The sequence below is a fragment of the Chiloscyllium plagiosum genome, unplaced genomic scaffold, assembly GCF_037043375.1.
Source record: "Chiloscyllium plagiosum isolate Xiang-an unplaced genomic scaffold, Cpla_swu_hap1 HiC_scaffold_20, whole genome shotgun sequence".
Classification (NCBI taxonomy): Eukaryota; Metazoa; Chordata; class Chondrichthyes; order Orectolobiformes; family Hemiscylliidae; genus Chiloscyllium; species Chiloscyllium plagiosum.
The window spans coordinates 48,146,884-48,171,275 of NW_028270158.1; the positions used below are offsets into that span (position 1 = coordinate 48,146,884).

General features: G+C 40.0%; 1 protein-coding gene across 1 annotated transcript in view; it reads left to right on the top strand.

The window, feature by feature from the left end:
- Positions 1–5,522: 5,522 nt before the first annotated feature.
- Positions 5,523–24,392, top strand: part of sun1b (Sad1 and UNC84 domain containing 1b) — a 67,304-nt gene continuing 48,434 nt past the window's right edge. The window contains exons 1-2 of the mRNA XM_043711336.2: positions 5,523–5,745; positions 17,461–17,551. Coding sequence (XP_043567271.2) covers positions 5,742–5,745; positions 17,461–17,551 — 95 coding nt within the window. The 5' untranslated portion in view covers positions 5,523–5,741. The remainder of the gene's footprint in view (positions 5,746–17,460; positions 17,552–24,392) is intronic.

Sequence of the window (24,392 nt, forward strand, 5' to 3'; positions counted from 1 at the left end):
TCTTCTAAATGCAGATTGTGAATATTTTTAGTAGTTGAATTGTTGAGGATTTCTACGATTTTAAGTTATGAAACTTTTTGTTGGTTGGTGAAGCTGCTACCTTTGTCTTCCCTTACATGTAGAAGCCACAGTTAGGGATATGAGACTCTCGTGTAGTTGAATTAATTTTTTAGCTGCTTGACTATTTTACTTGCAAATTTCACAAATCAAGGAAAATTTTTTTTTTGCTAGGTCCTGAATGTTGATACTATTTTTGGTCTGTGTGTTGTGCTTAGCAGTTGTCAACCTTTTTGGAACATGCAGTATTCCTTTGCTAAATTGGAGTTCAGAATTTTTCCAGTTTTTGAACTTTCCTTTTGTTCTTTCTAGTTTCGCAGAAGGGAACAGAAGTTGGAACATGTGGCTGAAATGTTTTCCATGTACTTAGCAAAAAGGAGGACTGATTCAAATAACATTAACTGTTACTGCTAGTGAATGAGAGTATTTATTAACTAGATGTTTGTTTGAAAGCAAGAGACAATATATGAGCTGTCTTAGTGACAGCTGTTACGACTGAAAGTTTTTGGTTGTCTGACAGGTCATGTGTACTTTTGGCTGCTGCACACTGGGTCTAGTTTTACAACACTAGAATGAAAGCTAGTATGCTGCCAAACAGTGAATCTGGACTATAATAAGAATTTCATTTTAGTGTGTGCACACTGGTTGGAATAAAATAAAAATATCTACTAACTTTGTCAGTCATAAATTTATGACATATGCAGTTGTTGACATTTTATTTCCAGTTGCCTGAAGGTTGCGCGGTACTAGCGAATTCAGTTGAAACAAAGTTCGTATTGGCAGAAAACTTTTAAAACTATTTTGTAGGATGTGGCATAATGATTTGGCTGTTGGTGTTTGTACATTGTCTAAGTGGCAAACTTGAGGTTGGGTGGAGAATGCAATGGAAATTATATTGATAATCTGGCTGAAAGAATTACATCTTGAAATTTGTAAATGTTTACCTTGATGACAGATAAAATGGTAAAATTACAAAAATCCAATTTGTCTCCTAATGACACCGGTGTACTGAGAACAATGCCAAAGCAGTTCTGTAAGAAGTCACAGGACTTGAAATGTGACGTTGACCTCTCTCCAGGGATGTTGCCAGACCTGACCAGCTTTAGCAATTTCTATTTTTTTTCTGTTCTGTAAGTGTCTGCATGGGAAAGTAGGGGTGATAACGCCCATGTTCTATGAACAAATCAAAAATTTGGAAATCAATTGTCTGAAGATGAATACAAAGCAACGAACCACTGCCCCCTCAAACAGGATTTGTTATTGGCCTCATGCATTGATGAAACTTCAACTCTGACCGTCACAGTCAGACATACTAACTTGCCAATTGTTTTCATTTTTTTAAAAAATCATTCACAAGATGATGGCATTGCTGGCTAACTCAGAATTTATTGCCCATCCGAGAGAGCAGTTCAGAGTCAACCAAATTGCTTTCTTTTAATGTGGGAAGAATGGCAGGTTCATTCCCTCCAAGACAGTAGTGAACCAGACAGGCTTTCCCAACAATAGGCAACGGTTCATGAGGGCAGGGGGCCTGGAAGTACCCTGTTTATTTACCCTATCTCTAGTGTTCAGAACAAAAAACTGGGAAGGTTCTGACAGCAGCGAAGAAAATTAATCTATGTGAACCTGTTATCAGGAAAACCAGTCGTAATGCTTTGAACCACTTGACCATCGTTTTGTCACTGCTGAGTACATAGTAACCTCAATCAAAATCATGGGTTTTTCTGCAGTTCTCGAAGTCACTTAATTTTGCCTAAATATCCACTTTCAATCCTAAGTGCCTCTGTTGCCATTAGAAGCGGTGCGCCAAAGTGAAAATATATGGTGCTTCATTTTTTTGAGCATTGTGACATTGAATTGGCAGACATCCTGATGTTGCGCTCTGTTAGTTTGTGATGCTAGTACCTGGTGAACCACTGTGACCAACTATTGACTTGCCTAGAGTGTGTATCAAAGTTGTCAACTTGGCATTGGTTCTACGTGATGATAGCAACAGCTCCGCATGCAGTTTATGTTCCAAACAGCATGCTTTTTTTCCCAAAACAGCAGCAGAACTTGCTGATTCCCCACTGACTCATACTGGCTGGGTAGTCCTTTGAGCATTTTCTTGAAGTGTTGGCTCTGTTATGGGCAGTATACAGCAGAACTGACCACTGTATGTGGTCATTTTCAACTGATTGACAATTTTAAAAAAAATGCTTTATTCATACGTTTATTGGAACTTACGAGACAGTTTACAGAAAGGACAATAAAACTGTCACTTGAATATTTGCACACTTTCATTTCTTGATTGAAATACAAAAATTGGACCATATGCTTACTATGAAGAACAATTGGTTAGAACAGATGCATATTGCAAGGGGTTCTGTAAGCGAACTGAACCATGGTATGTCATGGCAGAAGTTCTTAAAGGTCCCACTCATTGTCAATGTTGGTTGGTGCCAGAGTCTGGAGACACCAGATCCATCGCAGCTGAGTATGCCTTGATTTTCACTCACCAGTAAAGAGCTCCTTTCCATGAGAGATGGCTAGACAACAGGGGCCTTAGTTGACTTTCTTTTAATGTGGGCTTTAAGGCTGATTGTAGTGCTTGTACTACAGATTGAGTGAAATCAGCTAAGTTTGGTCATTGAGCTGTGACTGATTTGGCTTGGTTTGGCTCAGCTTGCTTATGGATAAATAGACCGAAACTCCTAAAAGATGGGGGAGCCTTGTCATTCTTTGGTGTGAGTCACTCAAGACAGCAAAGCATAAAGCAAGAATGGAAAGTAGCATTAATGTACAATTGAAAAATGCAAAAAATTTATAGAATATATTTCATCCAAAGCCTTTTTTTGTTGTAATCTGTAGAGAAGAATTGAATGATCTTGAATTTTTTCTTAAAACCTGATCTTTAAATTTATTTTGAAGTCAGTGATTTAACATACTAATAAGCAGTCTTTAATGTCGTTACTGCGCACACATTATACTTAGAAAATTGAATCTCTTCATTTTGAGACGAGTCTTTATTACTTTTGCTTTTAAATCTGAAAGTTAGGTAGTTGGAGTGTTGTTTTGTTTGTGTCTACATTACTACTGCAGTTTAGTGTTATAAAAATCTGACCTGTGGCTGCATCAGTTCTTTGTGGAGAAAACAAGGGAAAAGCTATAAACCAAATAAATTTAACCGGAGAGTTAAAATCTAAGTTGAACATCACTGGAAATTTAGAAAATGTTTGATTTTATGCAGGGATCTGCTCAGTTCATGCTTTCCTGGTGGTAGACGTTTGGTATCTTTATCCTACTAACATTTTCCACTGTCTTTAAACTTCTAAAACTATGCTTTTGGTCATGCTATTTCAGTTCTTCTAACTCTGTGGCTTATTGTCCTTAGATTTTTATTCCTGCCTCAACTCCATAAAGCATTTTTGGGATACTTCCAATGTTGAAGATACAATATAAATGCAAGCTAATGTTGGTTTGATTTGGTACTTGCAACTTTTGTACATAGACAAATCCTAAGGGTTATTGATAGCTTCACACTTTTTATTGAACAGTATATATTTTTAAGTTGTAAATGTTGTTGTGTTAATGAATATAATGGTACATTTATTGTATGTCCGTGACAATGCCTCAACCATTTCAGTTTAAGGAAAAACAAACTTCATCTTTAAAAGGCAAAGGAGGAAAGTAGGCCAATCAGTCCATTAAGCCTGTTACGCCATTCAATGAAATTATGGCTCAGCAGATAATCCTCAACTTCACTTTTCTTCCTTTTCTGTATTGATTTAAAAATCTGACTTCCTTGACCCTGAATATCCTTAAAAACCCCAGCCTTGACATGTTCCTGCACCAAAGTCATCCACTCTTAGAAGAAACTTCACATCATGTCTGAAATGGGTGAAGCTTTACTCTGAAAATATGCCCTCTGGTCCTACACTCTCCCACAAGGAAGCAACCTCTCATCTAGCTGGTCACTCCTCCAAGATATGTATCAATGAAGTCTCTTTTCATTGTTCTACATTTCAACGAATACAGGTCTAATGTACTCAACTTCTCAAGACAATCCCTTCATATTCTGAATCAGTCTCGTGAGTTATTTGTGGTCTGTCTAATGTCTTCAGGGGATTTAGTAAGACATCCCTATTTTAATATTCTGTTTCACTTGCCGTCTGATTGGAACCTATGTTTCTTTAAGTACATAGTAAAAGTCTGTTTACAATATACAAAGTTAAAAATCACACAACACCAGGTTATAGCCCTACAGGTGTATTTGTAAGCACTAGCTGTCAGTGCCACTCCCCCTTCAGGTGGTTGTGGAGTAGGACCATAAGACACATTACAGCAACAGGTTAGTGTCATGCAAGTAAAATGAACAAATCTCAATTGTTAAGTCTTTCGTCTTTTAGAATGGATTACAGGTTTCAGTTCATTAATATGTAAGTCCCAGAATCCCTGAATTTATCTTGCGAATGTGACTTAAAAGGAGTTCTGGGATTTATATATTAATGAACCGAAACCTTTAACCCATTCTAAAAGATGAAAGAGTCAACAATCTAGGTTTGTTCAATATATCATTTTGCTTGCATGACAGTGTAATGTTTTGCTATAATTTGTGTCTTATGGTCCTACTCCACAACCACCCAAAGAAGGAGCGACACTCTGAAAGCTAATGCTTTCAAATAAACCTGTTGGACTATAACCAGGTGTTGTGATTTTTCAGCTTTCTCCACCCAGTCCAACATTGGCTCCTCCACATCACGGCTACTATATACCAACTTGTGGGATGTCTTGTAGCTACCTGATCCTAACTGCCCCAAAGTGTCATAACAGGTTGGAGCGAGTTGATTAAAACAAAATATGCAAATTCAGCTATTCAACATGAATTTACAAAGTGATATTAATGTAGAAAGTCATTCTGACCAACTTCAGTTAAAATTAAATTACCCGTTGAGGTAAAAACAATGACTGCAGATGCTGGAAACCAGATTCTGGATTAGTGGTGCTGGAAGAGCACAGCAGTTCAGGCAGCATCCAAGGATTTCGAAGCTCCTTGGATGCTGCCTGAACTGCTGTGCTCTTTCAGCACCACTAATCCAAAATTAAATTACCCGTTGTCCAGCTCTACAATTCTAGAGCTTTTGAACTCAGTGCAAATGCATAATCCATAAATGTAATTGGTATGTTTGGCAGAGGGGTATTAATTCTCTCAGCTTTGACTAGTGTACAACAGTTTAAATGGTTAACATTCTCAATGCAGCATGCACGAGACTCCTGCTCCTGCTTTTCCTTCTCTCCCTTTCTTTCCTTTTCATTGAGATCAGTTTACGGCAATAGGTTGGAATCTGGAAGCGTGAGCTGCCTTCATGGTTGGCTGAATTGAAGCTGCAGTGGCCAATAGTTTCAAAGGTTATTCTTGACTGGCAGCATTACTTGTTAGTAGGTGGACCGGATTCGTAATCCTTCATGCTTTGTGGAAACGGGAGGCCATTTTGGAATACTGTTGTTGACTGAAAAATACGTCGGCAAGTTGTAGAACTTTGCCTGCCATCAGCCAGCATTAATCGTTTTAAATTGAGGAATGCAGGAGTGTGTTAAATGAAAGGCACCAGTGTGTCTAAAGATGTAAAGCAGAACAGGGAATGTAGACTGCCTTGATGGATTTACATTAGGGAGACTATACTGACTAATTTCACGAAAGCTGCATGGGCAAGTCATTTTGAAAACTGACCTATCGTTTACGTTGTGTTTAGATAATTTTATATCCAGAAGTCAATAAATTACTAATACGGCTTGTAATTTGCTTGTGCTGTAGGCCTAAACTGTTTGTGCGTAGCGTTTGTCGCAAACAAATTTACTTGCTATACTTTTCTGTTAATGTTTAGCTTCAGTATAGTATTTGTTACACATGGTTTGGTTTTTCACTGCCTGTGGTTGTACTGTGTTCAGCCTGTTAACCTGCTTTTATTAAACAACGATTGACTTCACGAGACGAATTGAATGAAAATGTAGTTAAAACATATGATTAATTTTGTGTATCTGGCTATAGAAACATGGCAATATTGTTCAACCTGTGTAAAACAGGAACTGGAATCTTCAGACAATTCATGGAGTTTGAGAATGTGGTGAACGATGCTGCCTTGGATTACAGCAGTAAAGACCATTTTAAACTTGTGTAATTACCCGTTTAATTAGGGTAATTAGATGAATTTTTAAGATGTTTTTGGACTACATGTTAATATCACTTAAGGATAACAGTGCTTTTTTTTACTGACTTCAACCCATTGTTTCTGAAATGAGGTACAATAATGGCTTGTTTATCTCTGTTACAAATCGAAGTTTGTTTTTGCCATTTGTTTAGCACTTAAACATGAGAAGCATTCAAACGAGCTAACATGTTAATTGTTGCAGTCTGTAAATAAGTACCAACAGTTTCAGCTTTCCTGTTCAGTATTGTAAGTAGTGTTGGGATTTGATCATGTGCTGAGGCATTGGTTAAAAATCTCACAACATCAGGTTATAGTCCAACAGGTTTAATTGGAAGCAATTACACCTGTTGGACTATAATCTGGTATTGTGTGATTTTTAACTTTGTACACCCTAGTCCAACACCGGCATCTCCAAATCATGAGACGTTGGTGATAGTGATGGCAGAGAATAGATTTTAGACTGCCATTGAGACAAATTTTGAGGTACTGGAAGAATATTGGTATTATCCATTTAAACATGTTGAAAACATTGACTACTGGAGATGCTGATGGTCATTTTATTGGTAGGATGAATGTTGTAAATAACTTTAAGAAAGTCTTTAAAGGCAATGCAGCTGAACTCTGAACACTGCCAAACATAAGCATAATTCTTTTGAAGTTTGCATTGCATAGATCAGGTCGTTAAGAAGGCATTTAACAAGCGTACCTTCATCATTCAAACCTTTGAGAATAGGAGTTTGGCTGTTACATTGAGGTTGTGGAGGATGTTGGTGAGGCCTCTCTGGAGTACCCAGTTTTGGTCTCACTGCTACAGGAAGGATATTATCCAGCTGGAGAGGGTTCAGAATAGATTTATCAGAATGTTGCCAAAAATGGAGGCTGAGTTATAAGGAGAGGTTTTAGGCTGGAGTGTAGGAGGTTGAGGGTTGAGTTTAGAAGTTTATAAAATCATGAGGGCTATAGATAAGGTGAATGGCATGTGACCTTTCCCCAAGGTAGGGGCTTTCAAGACAATGTGACATTTTTAAGGTGAGATGAGAGAAAAAGATGAGGGGCAACTTCTTTTTAACACAGGTGGGTTAGTGTGTTGAATGAACTTCCAACGGAACTGTTGGACATGTACAGTTACAATGTTTCAAAGACATTTGGATAAGCTTATGAATTAGATATGTGTGGAGGGATATGGGCCAAGTGCAGGCAGGTGGGATTAATTTAGTTTGGAATTAAGGTTGGCTTGGACTAGTTGGACAGAGCGGTCTGTTTCTATTCTGTATGACATTCTACAATAATTGTATAACCATGCTGTGCACAATGAAAGTGTATGAATTTTTGGATTTAATCAATTGCAACTGGGTGTCCCTTTTGATCGTCTACTGTGCTGTTAAAAGCACAGGTGGCATATTTAGTACTGACGGTCACTCTCTCTGAGAAAGAGGTGAGGTACCTTGAAAAGTTTCCATACTACAGAGGAGTTGATGCTGAGTGTCTTAAAACACGTAAAGTTGGATAAATCCCCAGGACCTGATCCGATGAACCCTAGAACTTTGTGGGAAACTCGTGCAGGGATTGGGCTCCTTGCTGAGGTGCTTGTATCATTGATAGCTACGGGTTAGGTGCCAGAAGACTGGAGGTTGGCTGACATAGTGCCATAATTTCAGATTGTTAGGAAAAGTCAGGGAACTACACACCAGTGAACTTTACATCAGTGGTGGGCAGGTTGATCAAGGGAATTTTGAGGAGCAGGATTTACATGTATTTGGAGAAGCAAGGACTGATGACAGTCATAGCATCATAGAGGTGTACAGGATGGAAACAGACCCTTCAGTCCAACTCTTCCATGCCAACCAGATATCCAAAATAAATCTAGTCCCATTTGTCATAGCCGTCTAAACCCTTCCTATTCCTATACCATTCTGATGCCTTTTAAATGTTGTAATTGTACCAGCCTTCTCCACTTCCTCTGGCAGCTCATTCCATGTACACAGTATCCTCTGTGTGGAAAAAGTTACCCCTTAAGTTCCTTTTAAATCTTCCCCCTCTCACCTTAAACCTATACCCTTGAGCTTTGGACTCGCCCACCCCAGGGAAAAAGACCTTGTCTATTTACCCTATCCATGTCCCTCATGAAGCTCACCCCTCCACCTCAGACACCCCAACTATGCTGCGCCTCTATATTACTCAATCCCTCCAACCCTGGCAATATCCTAGTAAATCTTTTCTGATCTCTTTCCAAGTTTAACAAATCCTTCCTATAGCATCAAGACTAGAATTGCGCACAGAATTCCAAATGGATAGTCATCATGGTTTTGTGTGGGGGAAATAGTGTCTCACTAACTTGAATTTTTTTTAAGATGTGATGAAGAGGATTGAAAGCAGAATGGTGGGCGCTATCTACATGGACTTCAGTAAGGCATTTCACAAGGTTCTGCATGGTAGACTGGTTAAAGGTTAATTACATGGAATGCAGGGTCAGCCAGCCACTTGGATACAAAATTGGCTCCGGGGTAGGCAGAGTGTGGAAGTGGAATGTTGCTTGTCGGTCTGGAGACTGAGACCAATGGTGTGCCATGAGGATAGGTGCTGGGTCCACTGCTTTGTCGTTTATATAAATGATTTGGATGTGAATGTAGGAGGTCTAATTGCTGTAGTGGACAGCAAAGAAAGTTAGCTCAGTAAAACAGTGGGGTGAGGAACAGCAACTGGAGTTTAATCTAGATGAATGTGAGGTGCTACATTTTGGTAGGACAAATCAGGATAGGACTTAATGGTAATGTCCTGGGGTGCGTTAGCATGCAAAGAGACCTTGGAGTGCAATTTCTTTGTTCCTTGGAAGTGGAGTCACAGACAAGGTAATGAAGAAGGTTTTTGGTATGCTTATCTTTATTGGTCAGTGCATTGAGTATAGGAGTTGGGAGATCCTGTGTAGGACATTGATTGATTAGGCCAGTTTTGGAATACTGCATGCAATTCTGGTCTCCCTGCTATAGGAAGGATAATGTGAAACTTGATAAGATTTATGAGGATGTTACCAGGATTGGAGGGCTTGAGCTATAGGGAGAGGCTGAATAGGCTGGAGAATTGGAGAGCGAGGGGTCACCTTAGAGGTTTATAAACTTATGAGGGGCATGGATAGGGTAAAGAGACGACAAGGTCTTTTCCCCAGGTATGGGGGAGTTCAAAACTAGAGGGTATAGGTTTAAGGTGAGAGGAGAAAGATTTAAGAGGGGCCTAAGGGGCGACTTTTTAACAAAAGATGGTATGTGTATGGAATGAGCTGCCAGAGGAAGTGGTGGAGGCTTGTACAATTGCAACATTTAAAAGACATCTGGATGGGTACATGAATAGGAAGGGTTTGGCCGGCTATGGGCTAAGTGCTAGCAAATAGGGATAGATTAATTGAAGTTATTTGGGCAGCTTGAATGAGTTGAACCAAAGATTCTGTTTCCATGCTGTACATCTGTCTATCTCTGGTCCCTGTTAAAAATGACTCCCTCCGAAGCTCATACTTCATCAAAAAACCATCGGCAGAGGCTGGGACTCTGATTCTGCCTACGTACCGTTTGCACAATCTGATCCTTCATGTTTTACATTGTTCTCGGATTGCCAGACTTTGCAAGTTGTTCTGGAATCAAATCTCTCAAATATCAGAAATAGGCAAACATTAAACAGATTTTTATTTTCCTTCAAGCTTTTGCTCTTAAAAATATTTTACTGTAGTTGGGAGAAAGGCTATTTCATAGTCAAGCATCACAGATGAGTGATGACACAAGTATGTCAAATGGAAAGCCAACACAAAGATGCATGAAGTCAGGATGCATATGTCAATCAACCATAGGCAGGTATTTTGGGGCTGGACACAGAGATTGGGGGACATGTGATGAAACCACCTGGACTTCATTTCAAGGACTGATGACACAAAGATGCTGAAAATGGCCCATTTTAAAAACAATTCCTTCCTTCTACTTGTGTAAAACAAATGTGCCTGTTATTAAAAGAAAACAACTGAAAACTGGTGACAAATTGCACAATTGACAATAAGATATGGCACTTTTTGGCCACATGACAATTCCTCATCCCATTTGAATTGCTGTACAAGGGCCTTCTCCAACTTGGAAGTAAATTAAAGTAAGAATACAGAATATCGGCAATATCGTTATGGTTTCATGTCGTAATTAATGCCTTTTCATATCCTATTACTTGTAATGATCAATTCTTTACTGTCAATTATTTCAGTTGGACTGGATAACTTGAGTCTGCACCTAAATAGGATTTCTGTGCTCCAATGGTAAATCTGAAATAGGGAGGTAGGAGAAACAAGCACACAGTTCAGGATTCTGAATGCGTTGCTTAGAATTCCTTAATCTATGAAGGAAAAGGAAGGACTTACTTTTCTGGCCATTTGGCACATGGGGAGCATGACATGACATTAAACTAAACCAAACATGTCATAAACCAAACACTTCCTCCTACCTGATTAAACTAAACCTGTCATGGTTATGTGCATTTCAGGGAACAGCTTTCAGCACTGATGGTCTGTGCCTGATGTACTTTAAACTGAAGTTTCAACTAATGTTGAAATTTAGCTTGTTGAAGAGGTTTTTGATTTTTTTAGCACTTGGAAAAACTTAATTCTAATTAATCCTTGTTGAGTGACACATTTTGCTTTTCATGTGGTGAAAGTTGCTTGAAGATGCAAGTTTTGTCTTAACATTAAGCACAATTTAACAAACCTGTTCAGCCGTGGACTGGGTAAATATAAATTGGCTGTGACGTTTTCTGTTCAGCCTAATGCATGTAGCTCAAATGATAGTAGTTATTTTTTTGAATCTGACATTGAAGTAGAAGCAGTAACTGACGGTTGGGTTTTGTTATGAATGTAATGGGGATTTGTAATAAATATATAACTTGAGCGTAAATAATGCTGCCCATTGAAATCACGTGATGCCCTGGAGGCTCGCGTTACAGCAATGTTTTGTTTGGGTGTGTCTGATTTAAAAGCACCTCCGAGGGCGGCTTTCTGCCGAAGTTTGTTCTGCAAAATGGATTTGAGTCTTTTGATTTGATTAGATTGATGCATGTAACGTGAAATAGTGCCTTTTAAAATTGTATCCAGGATGTAAAGCAAAATGGAGAATTATTTTCTATCAGATGCAGTTGCATTTTATAAAAGCTGATAGTTTGACACTGTTGGGGATAGATAGCATGTTGTAAGTTAGACCTAGAACTTAGTCCTCCAGTTCTGAGGCATGAGAAGATTTTTACTATTTTGTAATGCATGACTTCAGAAAATGCAGCATCCAAGCCCAAAAGCACACAAGAGCACAGGCAGAAGGTGGTATTCTATAACAATACAATTTTTCCACACTTTTGAGTCCAAGGCCATTCTTATGCATGCTTACCCGAAACACCGAACAGTTTTAATCAGAAATGTGGTTTTGACTTAAGATCACTGCAGTGCAGAAAGAGGCCATTGGGCCTGTCAAGTCAGTACCAACCCTTGAAGATTATCCCACCCAAATGCAGCCCCATGCCCTATCCCTGTTTTGTGTTCTCAATACATTGAAGTTTTTCCTTATTTCCTTACCAGATTAAACGATTGGGCCTCTTGACTACTGATGGTATCTTCCCTACATTGACCAAATACAGTCATAGAGATGTACAGCACAGAAACAGATCCTTCGGTCCAACTCATCCATGCAGACTAGATATCCTAACCTAATCTAGTCCCATTTGCCAGCACCTGGCCCATATCCCTTTAACCTCTTCCTATTCATATACTCATCCAGATATCTTCCAAATGTTGTAGTTGTATCAGCCTCCCACTTCCTCTGGCAGCTCATTCCATACATGCACCACCCTCTGTGAAAAGGTTGCCCCTTAGATCTCTTTTAAATCTTTCCCCAAATCTATGCCTTCTCGTTCAGGGCTCCCCTGGCCCAGGGAAAAGACTTTATCTATTTACCCTATCTATGCTCCTCCTGTTATAAACCTCTACGAGGTCCCCCCTCAGCCTCTGACACTCCAGGGAAAACAACCCCAGCCTGTTGAACCTCTCCCAATAACTCAAATCCTCCAACCCTGGTGACACCCTTGTGATTCTTTGCTGAACCCTTTCAAGTTTCACAACATCCTTCCAATAGGAAGAAGCACGGAATTGTTCAAAGAATGGCCTAACCAATGTCCTGTACAGGTACAGCATGACCTCCCAACTCCTGTACCCAATACTCTGACCAAAAAAGGAAAGCATACCAAGCACTTTGACTATCCTATCTACCTGTGACTCTACTTTCAAGGAACTATGAACCTGCACTCCAAGGTCTGTCTTCAGCAACACTCCCCAGGACATTTAACATTAACTGTATAATTCCTGCTTTGATTTGCTTTTCCAAAGTGCAGCACCTCGCGTTTATCTAACTTAAAATCCGTCTGTCACTCCTCATCCCATTGACCCATCTGATCAAGATTCCGTTGTACTGTTAGGTAACCTTCTTCACTGTCCTGTACACCACCAATTTTGGTGTCATCTGCGAACTTAGTAACTATACATCCAGTGTTCACATTCCAAATCACTTGTGTAAATGACCATAAGTAGTGGACCCAGCACCGATCTTTGTGGCACACCACTGGTCACAGGCCTCTAGTCTGAAAAGTGACCCTCCACAATCACCCTCTGTCTTCTAGTCAGTACTGTATCTGAGTGGCGAGTTCTCCCTGTATTGCATGAGATCTAACCGTGCTGCCCAGTTTCCCATGAGGAACCTTGTCGAATACCTTACTGAAGTCCATGTAGATCCTGTCTACTGCTCTGCCCTCGTCAATCCTCTTTGTTACTACTTCAAAAAACTCAATCAAGTTCGTCAGACATGATTTCCGACGCACAACCATGTTGATTATCCCTAATCAGTCCTTGCTTTTCTAAATACATGTAAATCCTGTCCCTCAGGATTCCCTCCAACAACTTGCCCACCACAGATGTCAGGCTTACTAGTCTATAGTTCCCTGGCTTGTCCTTACCACTGTTCGTAAACAATGGCACCACGTTAGCCAACCTCCAGTCTTCCGGCACCTCTCCTGTGACTATCGATGATACAAAGAGGCCCAGCAATCACTCCCCTAGCTTCCCATTGGGTTCTAGGGTACACCTGATCAGGTCCTGGGGATTTATCCACCTTTTACCAATTTAAAGAAATCCAGCACTTCCTCCTCTGAAATCTGGACATTTTGTAAGATGTCACCATCTATTTCCCTACAGTCTATATTTTCCATGTTCTCCTCCCAGTCTGTTTGCAAAGTTAAAATCCCCTATCATAACCACTATTATTCTTACAGATAACTGAAATCTCCTGACAAATTTGTTTCTCAATTTCCCTCTGACTATTAGCGGGTCTATAATACAATCCCAATAAGATGATCATCCCTTTCTTGTTTCTCAGTTGGGCAAGTTGTTGGAGGGTATCCTGAGGGACAGGATGTACATGTATTTGGAAGGGTAAGGAGTGATTAGGGATAGTCAGCATGGCTTTGTGCATTGGAAATCATGTCTCTCAAACTTGATTAAGTTTTTTGAAGAAGTAACAAAGAGGATTGAGGGCACAGTGGTGGACGTGATCTATATGGACTTCCCCATGGGAGACTGGTTAGCAAGGTTGTATTTCATGGAATACGGCAGAACTAGCCATTTGGATACAGAACTGACTCAAAGGTAGAATACAAAGGGTGGTGGTGGAAGCGTGTTTTTCAGACTGGAGGCCTGTGACCAGTGGAGTGCCGCAAGGATTGGTGCTGGGTCCCCTACTTTTTGTCACTTACATAAATGATTTGGATGTGAGCATAAGAGGTAAAGTTAGTAAGTTTGCAGATGACACCAAAATTGGAAGTGTAGTGGACAGTGAAGAAGGTTATCACAGATTACAAGGGAATCTTGATCAGATGGGCCAATGGGCTGAGAGGTGGCAAATGGAATTTAATTTATGTGAAGTGCTGCATTTTGGGAAAGCAAATGTTAGCAGGACTTATACACTTAATGGTAAGGTCCTAGGGAGTATTGCTGAACAAAGAGACCTTGGAGTGCAGGTTCATAGCTTCTTGAAAGTGGAGTCGCAGGTAGATAGGATAGTGAAGAAGGCGTTTGGTATGCTTTCCTTTATTGGTCAGAGTATTGAGTACAGGAGTTGGGAGGTTATATTGCGGCAGTACAGGACATTGGTTAGGCTACTGTTGGAATATTGCATGCAATTCTGGTCTCCTTCCTATCGGAAAGATGTTGTGAAACTTGAAAGGGTTCAGAAAAGATTTACAAGGATGTTGCCAGGGTTGGAGGATTCGAGCTATAGAGAGCATTTGAATTGACTGGTGCTGTTTTCCCTGGAGTGTCGGAGGCTGAGGGGTGACCTTATAGAGGTTTACAAAATCATGAGGGGCTTGGATCGGATACATAGACAAGGTCTCTTCCCTGGGGTGGGGGAGTCCAGAATTAGAGGGATAGGTTTAGGGTGAGAGAGGAAAGCTATGAGACCTGAGGGGCAACATTTTCACGTAGAGGGTGGTACTTGGATGGAATGAGCTGCTAGAGGAAGTGGTGGAGGCTGGTACAATTGCAACATTTAAAAGGCATCTGGAAGGTTATATGAATAGGAGGGGTTTGGAGGAATATGGGCCACGTGCTGGCAGGTGGAACTAGATTGGATTGGGATATCTGGTCGGCAAGAACGAGTTGGATCCAAAGGTCCGTTTTCGTGCTGTACATCTCTCTGACTCTAAACATGAAGCTGCCAGTCCTGTCCATCCCTGAGCAATGTTTCTATAATTGCCATGATATCCCAGTCCCATGTTCCTCACCATGGCCTGAGTTCATCTGCCTTTCCTGTTTGGGCCTCTTGCATTAAAGTAAATGCAGTTTAATTTATCAGTCCGACCTTGTTCCCTGCTTTGTACCTGCCTACCCTGACTGTTTTGATTTGCTGCTTTTCCTGAGTGTACCAGTCTCAGATTGATCTCTTTGCTCACTACTTACCTGCTACTCTGCCCCTCCCCCAGCTCCCCTCCACTGACCAGATGAAGTCCTCCTGAGCAAGTCGTGCAAATGTCCCTGCCAGTACATTAATCCCCTTCCAATTCAGATGCAATATATCCTTTTTGTACAGGTCACTTTTAATCCAGAAAAGATTCCAACGATCTAAAAATGTGAACCCTTCTCCCCTGTACCAGCAGTTTATACTATATTTCCCTGAGTTTCCATCATCCCCTACGTTTTTCAGAACTGCATACTTGTTTGAAATGGGGATAGCCACAGAAGATGCTTACACTACCTGCATATCCCCCTCTCACTTTTCTTGGAGTTAACTCATCTGTGAGACTGTGTGTATCTGTGGCTTTTTTTCCCTTCCTGTAACTGCCATCCATCTCACTCCCTAGCTGTTGTAAACTGCTGCACCAACAGATCCATGCAATTTGATAGGATTCACAATCAAAGACACTTCCTGCACACATAATCGTCAATAACATGGAAGCCCTCCCTAAACTCCCACATCCGATAGGAAGCAACATCACTCTACTAAAGGCATCTTTGCTCCTTCACAGTCTACAGACCCAGAAAATAAGTCTTTTTGTTCTAAAAAGTAGTGCTCCAGGCTAAGTTAGTACATGTGGTTTATATTTTTAAAGTTTAATTCAGAGACCAATCTCACTAAAACGTGATCAAGAAAGAACCCATTCTACTCAAACTGTAGACTTACAGCAAGGTTACACTTAAAAGCTATGCATTTATCTGTTGCCCTGTGAGCTCCCACACACAGGTTCAGCTGTGAATTTCTTTGTTAATATTTCCTTGACGCACTGCAATGTCCAGGATTGCATGAATTCGGACAGCAAAGGTAGTAACTGTGCAAATACACTGCTGTAACAGTAAGCAGTCTAGGTTTCTTTCTCTCCCTTGGTGACATGTTGTCGCTGCCCTTTGTCAGTTGTCGTCCTTTTAAAAGTGCTGTTACTTTGATCTATCTTCCCCAAAGTTTCAAAACAAAGCAACAGAGTATAAAACATTAATTACTGCTCCTGGAGTTTGAGGAAATCACCTCCAACACCTAAAGCACCTCCAAAAGGGCCAGCTCTAAGAGCCACAATTTTTGCCCATTCTCCATTGTTTCAGTCATTCTTTGGTCAGGATTCAAAGGTCATTTTAGGGACTGCACTTGAAATACTTCTATCCAGGGCCGTGTGCCACTTACAGCGGGCGTATAGTGAAAGATAAATAAACTGCTTCATATAACCTCATGCAAACTGTAGCATAAATTTGTTTGGACCTCTCTGCACAACTGTTTTAATCCTGATTTTGCTGAAGGAATAGATGCTAGAACTGCAGAAATAATTTTCCTTTTTAAGTAGCCATTTCTTTGGGGGTACAAAACCCAGAAGGTCTGACATAGCTGTGAGTATAAAAACAATAATGCTATTAACCTGAAAAGGATTCTGCTGGCCTTTTTCAGGTAATAGTGATGAGGTGTCTGAGGTGCTTTCACCACAAATGAATTTTAATGCTGACACGAGATGGGAATCATGAGATTAAGCCACCATTACTGGAGGCTTGATTATAATCTTCCCAGCAATCATCAGTTTTAAATCTACTTCCTTTCAAATCATATTGGTTATCTTAAATTTAGAATTTGAAAGATTCTTGTGAAGCTTTGGGTTCGCATCAACCACCTAAATGATCATTAGGCTATCTTGTGTCAAAGTTTTTATTTGCAGTAGTCAAACCAAATATTACTCAAGTTGAAAGCAGAATTTTGTTGGACATAAATCCTGAGTTTGGCATTCCCTTGTAGATAGTCTAGCCCATGGGCTTCAATTGAACAAAACCTGATGCAGGTAAAATGTGGGCTTTACTCATATAGAATATGCTTCACACTACAGGTACTGAGCTGAAGTTGTCAAGATTTCCAGTATCTTAATATTTTAGGTGGTGTTCTTGGATCAAAAGATGTAAAATGCTTTTCAATTTTTGATTCATCCAGACTATTATATCCACACAGGTACTCCCAAGAGTATTGGCAAAATGAGTACCTTTTAATAATTTTAGCCGAAGAATTTTAACCTTGTTTTCTTGTCTCAGGTAAACTGGTTGAACACAGGTGGATTTTTATTCTGTAAAAATGTAAACTGTACTTGGTCTTGTATTGTTTGGAGATATTGCATCATAATATTATTCACCTTGCAGTAGAACAGTTGAGCATGGATTTTTCCCGACTGCACACATACACTCCTCCTCAACATGTGCCAGAGAATACTGGCTATACCTATGCACTCAGGTGAGATTTTCCAGCTAAAGTGCATGGTGTTTGCTATAACTAGTTTGGAGTATTACTTCATCTGACTTGAGTATTGTTATTACAGTTACCACAGATAATGGAACATAGACAATGAATGAAACATTGACTTGTTTTTGGTGTTTTCAATTAACAAATGTTCTGAATTCTCAATGATAAATATTTTGCCAATAGAAAATCTTGTGTATGATTCTTATTTTGCAACCTAAAATCTGTTATGCAAGCATAGCTTAATCTTGCTGGTCGTCAAAGGACAGCTTCCTAAATCAAACTTGGGATTGTATAGTATGATTGTGTTGAAAATTGGAATTCATTTGGGTAAATGTAAGACTATTTATTGAACATCCGTTTAATAAAAAAAGTATCTGAATGTGAATTAAAATGCGTTTGTTTTGGAGTGCACTTTATGCTTATTGCACCATTAACACAGGCTTTTTCTGCTGTTTTCCTTTACTTGCCTGTAAAATCTACTTGTGTTTAAGCTTCTGAACAAGTGCAAGAAAACCAATAAGTGCTTGATTTAATAACTTGAACTGATCTTTTTCAAACTGGATAAAGTCATTAGTCTTGATTATCTTTGTTTCTTCCTGTTCTCTCTCAAACCTCACTTACCTCGATCTTATTGATTAAATATTGAACTTGTAATTTGCCCTTTGTGTAACAAAAGCTTGTATATCATTATGTTGTTTGGCCAGGTTTCTCTTGATTTTTGTGTTAATTTTTTTTATATATGTGCAGGCTTCTGCAAATTATATCAGTAGAAGTGTTGATGTGTGATCTACAGTGTCAGCAATTTTCTTTTGAGATTTTGATATTAGTGAGTTTTTGTTTATTTTCATTATCCTACTGTACTGACCTACTTTAATCCTTTTTCAAGATCACTTGTCAAGAATTTCAGTAATTGGCATTGTATCTGTAAGGATCCTCTACCCTGATTATCGTATCTTAAACCACCAGTTGTTTGTTCAGTCTGTCCGAACTCTGCATTCATTGACTTGAGCAATGCAAGTTACGGAATTGGGATGGGTAAGCACATTCAGAAACAGATGCCACAAGTCTGTTAACACAAACACTGCTTTATGTTTCTAGTTGTTGCTTTTGGTAAAGATTGAAGAGACCTGGCAAGACTGTGTCCCAGTTGTCTTGAGTGCTTGTGGTGTGCATGTTTACAAGAAGATTGCAGCTGTCATTTCTTCTTTAGATTTGTGCTTATGTTGCACCTAACACTGTCAATATTTTAGTGTGAGGAGCATGAAGGCTGGCAGATGCACATCACAAGTGCACAGAGAGTTAATGTGGAAAGCACACTGTTCAGAAAAACCTTTGAGCTGATAATTAGCTTTTGAAATACAGTAATCTGACTGGATAAGAGGTTCCAGCTGGTCAAAGATTTAACAAGGGTCACTCTTCTATTGAGAATTTGAACAGTGAATTGCCTTTTTCCAATTTGTATCTCAAACTTTGCACAACACAAGGGAGACCAACTTTATTCCAATGAAACAGTTTGAAATGATATTTTGGTAAAGCAGAAACAAATTTGACTGTGGGAGGCAAACTAATTTGACCACTTGCAAGTTGTTATTGCAGACTAGTATGGTGGAGAAATGTAATCTTGAAACAAATAAATTGTTTGCCCCTTCATTTGATAATTATGTTCACTTCGTGTCATGTTTTTCTGTTGTCTTCATGTGACTCTTGTCTGATTCTAGACATGAAACCTTGGGGACATGGAACACTGTGTCCAAAAAAGGTATTCTGCTCCAAGGTGTAGGATTGTTTTCTTGCCTTCTGTGCCACCACTTTGCCTCAATATGAAGACGTAGACTTAAAGCATGATGTAGCTTATTGGACTAGCTGTCCCTTTTTCTTTTGATTATAAGAAGGTTCACTCAATTATTAATGTCATTGTTGCTGGACGTCATGTCTGTAATGTTTTCTTTGTTCTCCCTGGAACATTAGCCATTTGAGAATTGAGGAAGCAGGACCTAACTGAAGTGGAAAAGGAATATCTTTGGTTGATGACAGTCTTCAGCCTGTTTTGATTTTCAATGAGTTTTTAATGTGGCCTGAGGAGCTGGCTTCAACAAAGACAACATTTGTGCCTCCTTGCGCAACCCAAAATGCTGGGTTTGCCTTGTGTTGGTATTTCCTATGAATTGTCCTGATGAGTGTAACATGAAAGAGATTTTTTCCAAGCAAGCATTTGTTTGGTCCTCCCATTGAAGCTCACAGATATAGTGCAGGGATTCATGGTAGAATTTCTTTTCTTTTGGTCGTTGGTGCACAATACAGGACTGTGGTTTTGACAACTGCTTGGTCTTGTGCTGACACATGGAGGTCTTTGCCACTAAACATTCACTTCTGTCGTTTGAGGTAGTGCAGCTGATCGGTGTTGCAGCTCCTTTTCAAAAGTGCCTCTTGGAGTTGTAACTGCCAGTGTATGGAAAGTGTTCCACATGTTTGAGTGTCTCCTTAAGATATGAGAAGTAGAATATTTGATTGAGTTAATACATGCAGTTTGTTTTGGCAGCAATCAATGTCTGTGTTTCTTTTATATGCAGAATTGTTATTTCATGTCCTGTGAACATAGAACAGATTGGACAATGACTGTTGCTGTCATTTGCATGCTTGTGATCATGTATGCTTTTTGTTGAGTAGCTAAATTGATAATCCTGATTTGGAAGTGCTGGTGTTGAACTGGGGTGTACAAAGTTAAAAATCTCACAACACCAGGTTATAGTCCAACAAGTTTACTTAGAAGCACTAGCTTTCGGAGTGCTGTTTCTTCATCAGGTGGTTGTGGAGTATAAGATCGTAGGACACAGAATTTGTAGCAAAAGTTTACTGTGTGATGTTACTGAAATTACATATTGAATCAGACCTGGATTGTTTAAGTTTCTCATCTTTTAGAATGACTATGTTGGTTTCAGTTGTTTCTAGGATTTACATATGAACTTTGTTACAGTTACTTTCTCAAGTGAACTTTAACAAGTGCCATGTCGGTCCAGATAGTGCATTGAAGGTGTAAGGTGCCCTGTGTGTGGCTGGCTTTGCCCCAATGTTCAGACTGATTCTCTTTCTTAAAAAGGTTTACAGAATCTTACATGGATTCATGCAGTTTTTGAGCAAAATAAAATGAATAATCTAGGTCTTTTTCAATATAATTTCAGTTGTAATGAATTGTAGCAGGTGACAGCATGGACCGAAATGAAGCTTCACTTGGAAGAAAAAAATAGCAAGACTATTGTCGGTCTGATAAACATCAGCATTCTTCATTTAAATTGGATATTTATTCTTCTTTTATCCATCAAAACTAGAACAAGAACTGATATTAGTTAATCCTGCCATTGTTCAGGTAGGATAGGGTACTTTGTATGAATAGGCGGACAAACTTTGAATTAGTCATAGTTTCATAGAGGATGGAACAGCCCCTTCGGTACAACCTGTCCATGCCAACCCAGACAATTCAATCTGACCTAGTCCCATTTGCCAGCATTGGACCCATATCCCTCCAAACCCTTCGCATTCATATATCCATCCAGATGCCATTTAAATGTCTCCATTTCCACTGGCAGTTTGTTCTATACACCAGCCTCTGCATGAAAAAGTTATCCCTCAAACTTCAGTCTGTGCCCTTGGTTTGGGAATCCACTACCCTGGGAAAGAGACCTTGACTATTTACTCTATTTGCGCCCCTCATGATTTTATAAACCTCTAAGGTCATCTCTCAGTCTCTGTTCCAGGGGTAAAAAAGCCCCAGCCCATTCAGTTTCTCTCTTCAACTCAAGCCTTCCATTTTCAGCAACATCCTTGTAAATAATCTCTGCACCTTCAAGTATAACAAATTTCCTATTGAAGAGCGATCAGAATTGTATGCAGTATTCTAAAAGTGGTCTCACCTGTATGTACTTTACAGCTGCAACATGACATCCCAACTGAGTGCTGTGTCCAGTAAAGGAAAGCATACCTGCAACTTCACTTTGAGGGAACTATGAACCTGCACTCCAACATCTTCGTTCAGCAACACTCGTGAGGACCTTACAATTAAGTGTACAAGTCCTGCACTGATTTGCACTACCAAAATGCAGCACATCAAATTTATTTAAATTAAACTGCCACTCCTCAGTTGATTGGTCCATCTGATCAAGGTCCTGTTGTACTTTGATATAATCTTCTTTGTCCACTACACCACCTATTTTGGTGTTAATCTGCAAACTTAATAATCTTGCCTCCTATATTCATATCCAAATCATTCACTTCAGTGGTAAGTGAAAAGCAGTTGACTCACCACTGACGCAGTGGCACACTGGTCGCAGGCGTCCAGTCCAAAAGGACACCCCTGTACCACCAATTTACCTCCTAAAGCCTTGATCCCATGTGTTCTAACATTAGTAACCAGTCTACCCAGTGGAACCTTTTCTGAACAGTTTGCAAAGCCCCAGGTCCACGCCCCCCCCCCCCCCCCCCAACAACCCACCCTCCCGTCCTGTCACCGCAGGAATTGCAAAACCTGCGCTCCCTCACCTCCATCCAAGGCCCTAAAGGAGCTTTCCACATCCATCAAAGTTTTACCTGCACATCCACCAATATCTTTTATTGTATCCGTTGCTCCCGATGCGGTCTCCTCTACATTGGGGAGACTGGACGCCTCCTAGCAGAACACTTGAGGGAACATCTCTGGAACACCCGCACCAATCAACCACCCCGCCCTGCGGCCCAACATTTCAACTCCCCCTCCCACTCAGCAGAGGACATGAAGGTCCTGGGCCGCCGCTCCCTCACCACCCAACCCTGGAGGAAGAACGCCTCATCTTCTGCCTCGGAACACTTCAACCCCAGGACATCAATGTGGACTTCACCAGTTTCCTCATTCCCCCCCACCCCCACCTCACCCCAGCTCCAAACTTCCAGCTCAGCACTGTCCCCATGACTTGTCCTACCTGCCTATCTTCCTTTCCATCTATCCACTCCACCCTCTTCCCTGATCTATCACCTTCATCCCCACCCCCATCCACCCATTGTACTCTCGCTACCTGCCCCCACCGCCACCCTTCTCTCATTTATCTCTCCACCCTTCAGACACTCTGCCTGTATTCCTGATGAAGGGCTTTTTCCCGAAACGTTGATTTTCCTGCTCCTCTGATGCTGCCTGAACTGCTGTGCTTTTCCAGCACCACTCTAATCCATAATCTGGTTTCAAGCATCTGCAGTCATTGTTTTTACCATATGGACAATGCCTACTGCTCTGCCTTCATCAACATTCTATGTCACCTCTTCAGAAGACTCTATCAAATCTGAGAGGGGATTTCCTCGGTCCGTGTTGACTCTTTAATCAGTCCTTATTTTTCCAAATGTGGATAAATCCTATCCCTCAGCTCATCCAACAGACAGACAGGAATGCATTAATGTTTTGGATGACCTTCTATAGTGTACTAACTGAGTTCAAATTCAGTCAGTTTCCATGACGAAGTTTGAACCTCTATCCTCTCCGCATTAACCCTAGCATTTGGTTTGCTACTAAAATGCTATTACCACAATGCCAACTTGCCTGTAAGCTGGTAGGGTCTGGATCTGGTACTTATTGTCATGTACCTAATTGTCAATCAGTGTTGTAATGAAGTTAAAAATCACAACGGTTATCGTCCAGCACGTTTTGGAGTGTTGCTCCTTCAGATTGTTGTGGAGAATAAAATCATAAGACAGAATAGATAGCAAAAGTTTAGTGATGCAACTGAAATTATACATTGAAAAATTATAGATTGTTTAAGTTTCATCTTTTAGAATGACCATGTTGGTTTCAGTTCTTTCATATGTAAATCCCAGAACTTGTTGTAAAATTGCATTCTGAAGTAACTTTAATAATAGATGCCATGTCAGCTCAAATAATGCATTGAAAGTGAAGTTCTTGCAGAATTACATTTTATTTTGCTCAAAAACTGCATGAATCCATCTAAGATTCTATAAGTACCTTTTTTAGAAATCAAATCAGTCTGAAAGCCTCTTACAGGGCACCTCATACCTTCAGTGCATTACCTGAGCTGACATGGCACTTGTCAAGGTTCAATTGAGAATGTAACTTTAAAAGAAAATGTTCTAGGATTTACATATGGAAGAAATGAGCCCAACATGGTCATTTTAAAGGATGAGAGACTTAACAAACAATCCAGGTCTTTTTCAATATATAATTTCAGTTACATCACACTGTAAGCCTTTGCTATAAATTCTGTGTCTTACGATCTTATACTCCACAACCATCTGATGAAGGAGCAGCGCTCTGAAAGCTAGTGCTTCCAAATGAACCTGTTGGACTATAATCTGGTGTTGTGATTTTTAACTTTGTACACCCCAGTATAACACTGGAACCTACAAATCATGTTGTAATGAAGTTAGTTACTTGGATATGAGATTGGCATGAGGCTCAACACTTTCTTTTGAAAGTGATTTGTCATTGTATTAAATACTTTTTCCAGCAGCTTCACTCAGGAGAGGTGGAATCAGTGTTGTATCCTTTAAAAAGGATTGCTAAGGGGTAGATTTTATGGGGGGGGAAACAGACTATCCCCCGAACAGAAAAGTTCAATGAGAAACATATCTGGCCTCAAGTAGTGATATGCTGGCAGTGGGTTTTTAATAACTGTGATATTGTTCACTTTTCAAAAATTGTTCTTGACAGAACTGAAAGGTATAAAGTTACTTGTGTGACCATAAGTATCTGGTTTTGAGGCTTTATTACTCACTGCCAAGCAATAAACCTGAAATACATATAGATATTAGGCAAGCAAGGTCCCACTTTCCATCCTAAAATTAAAAATTGTCCTTGCTC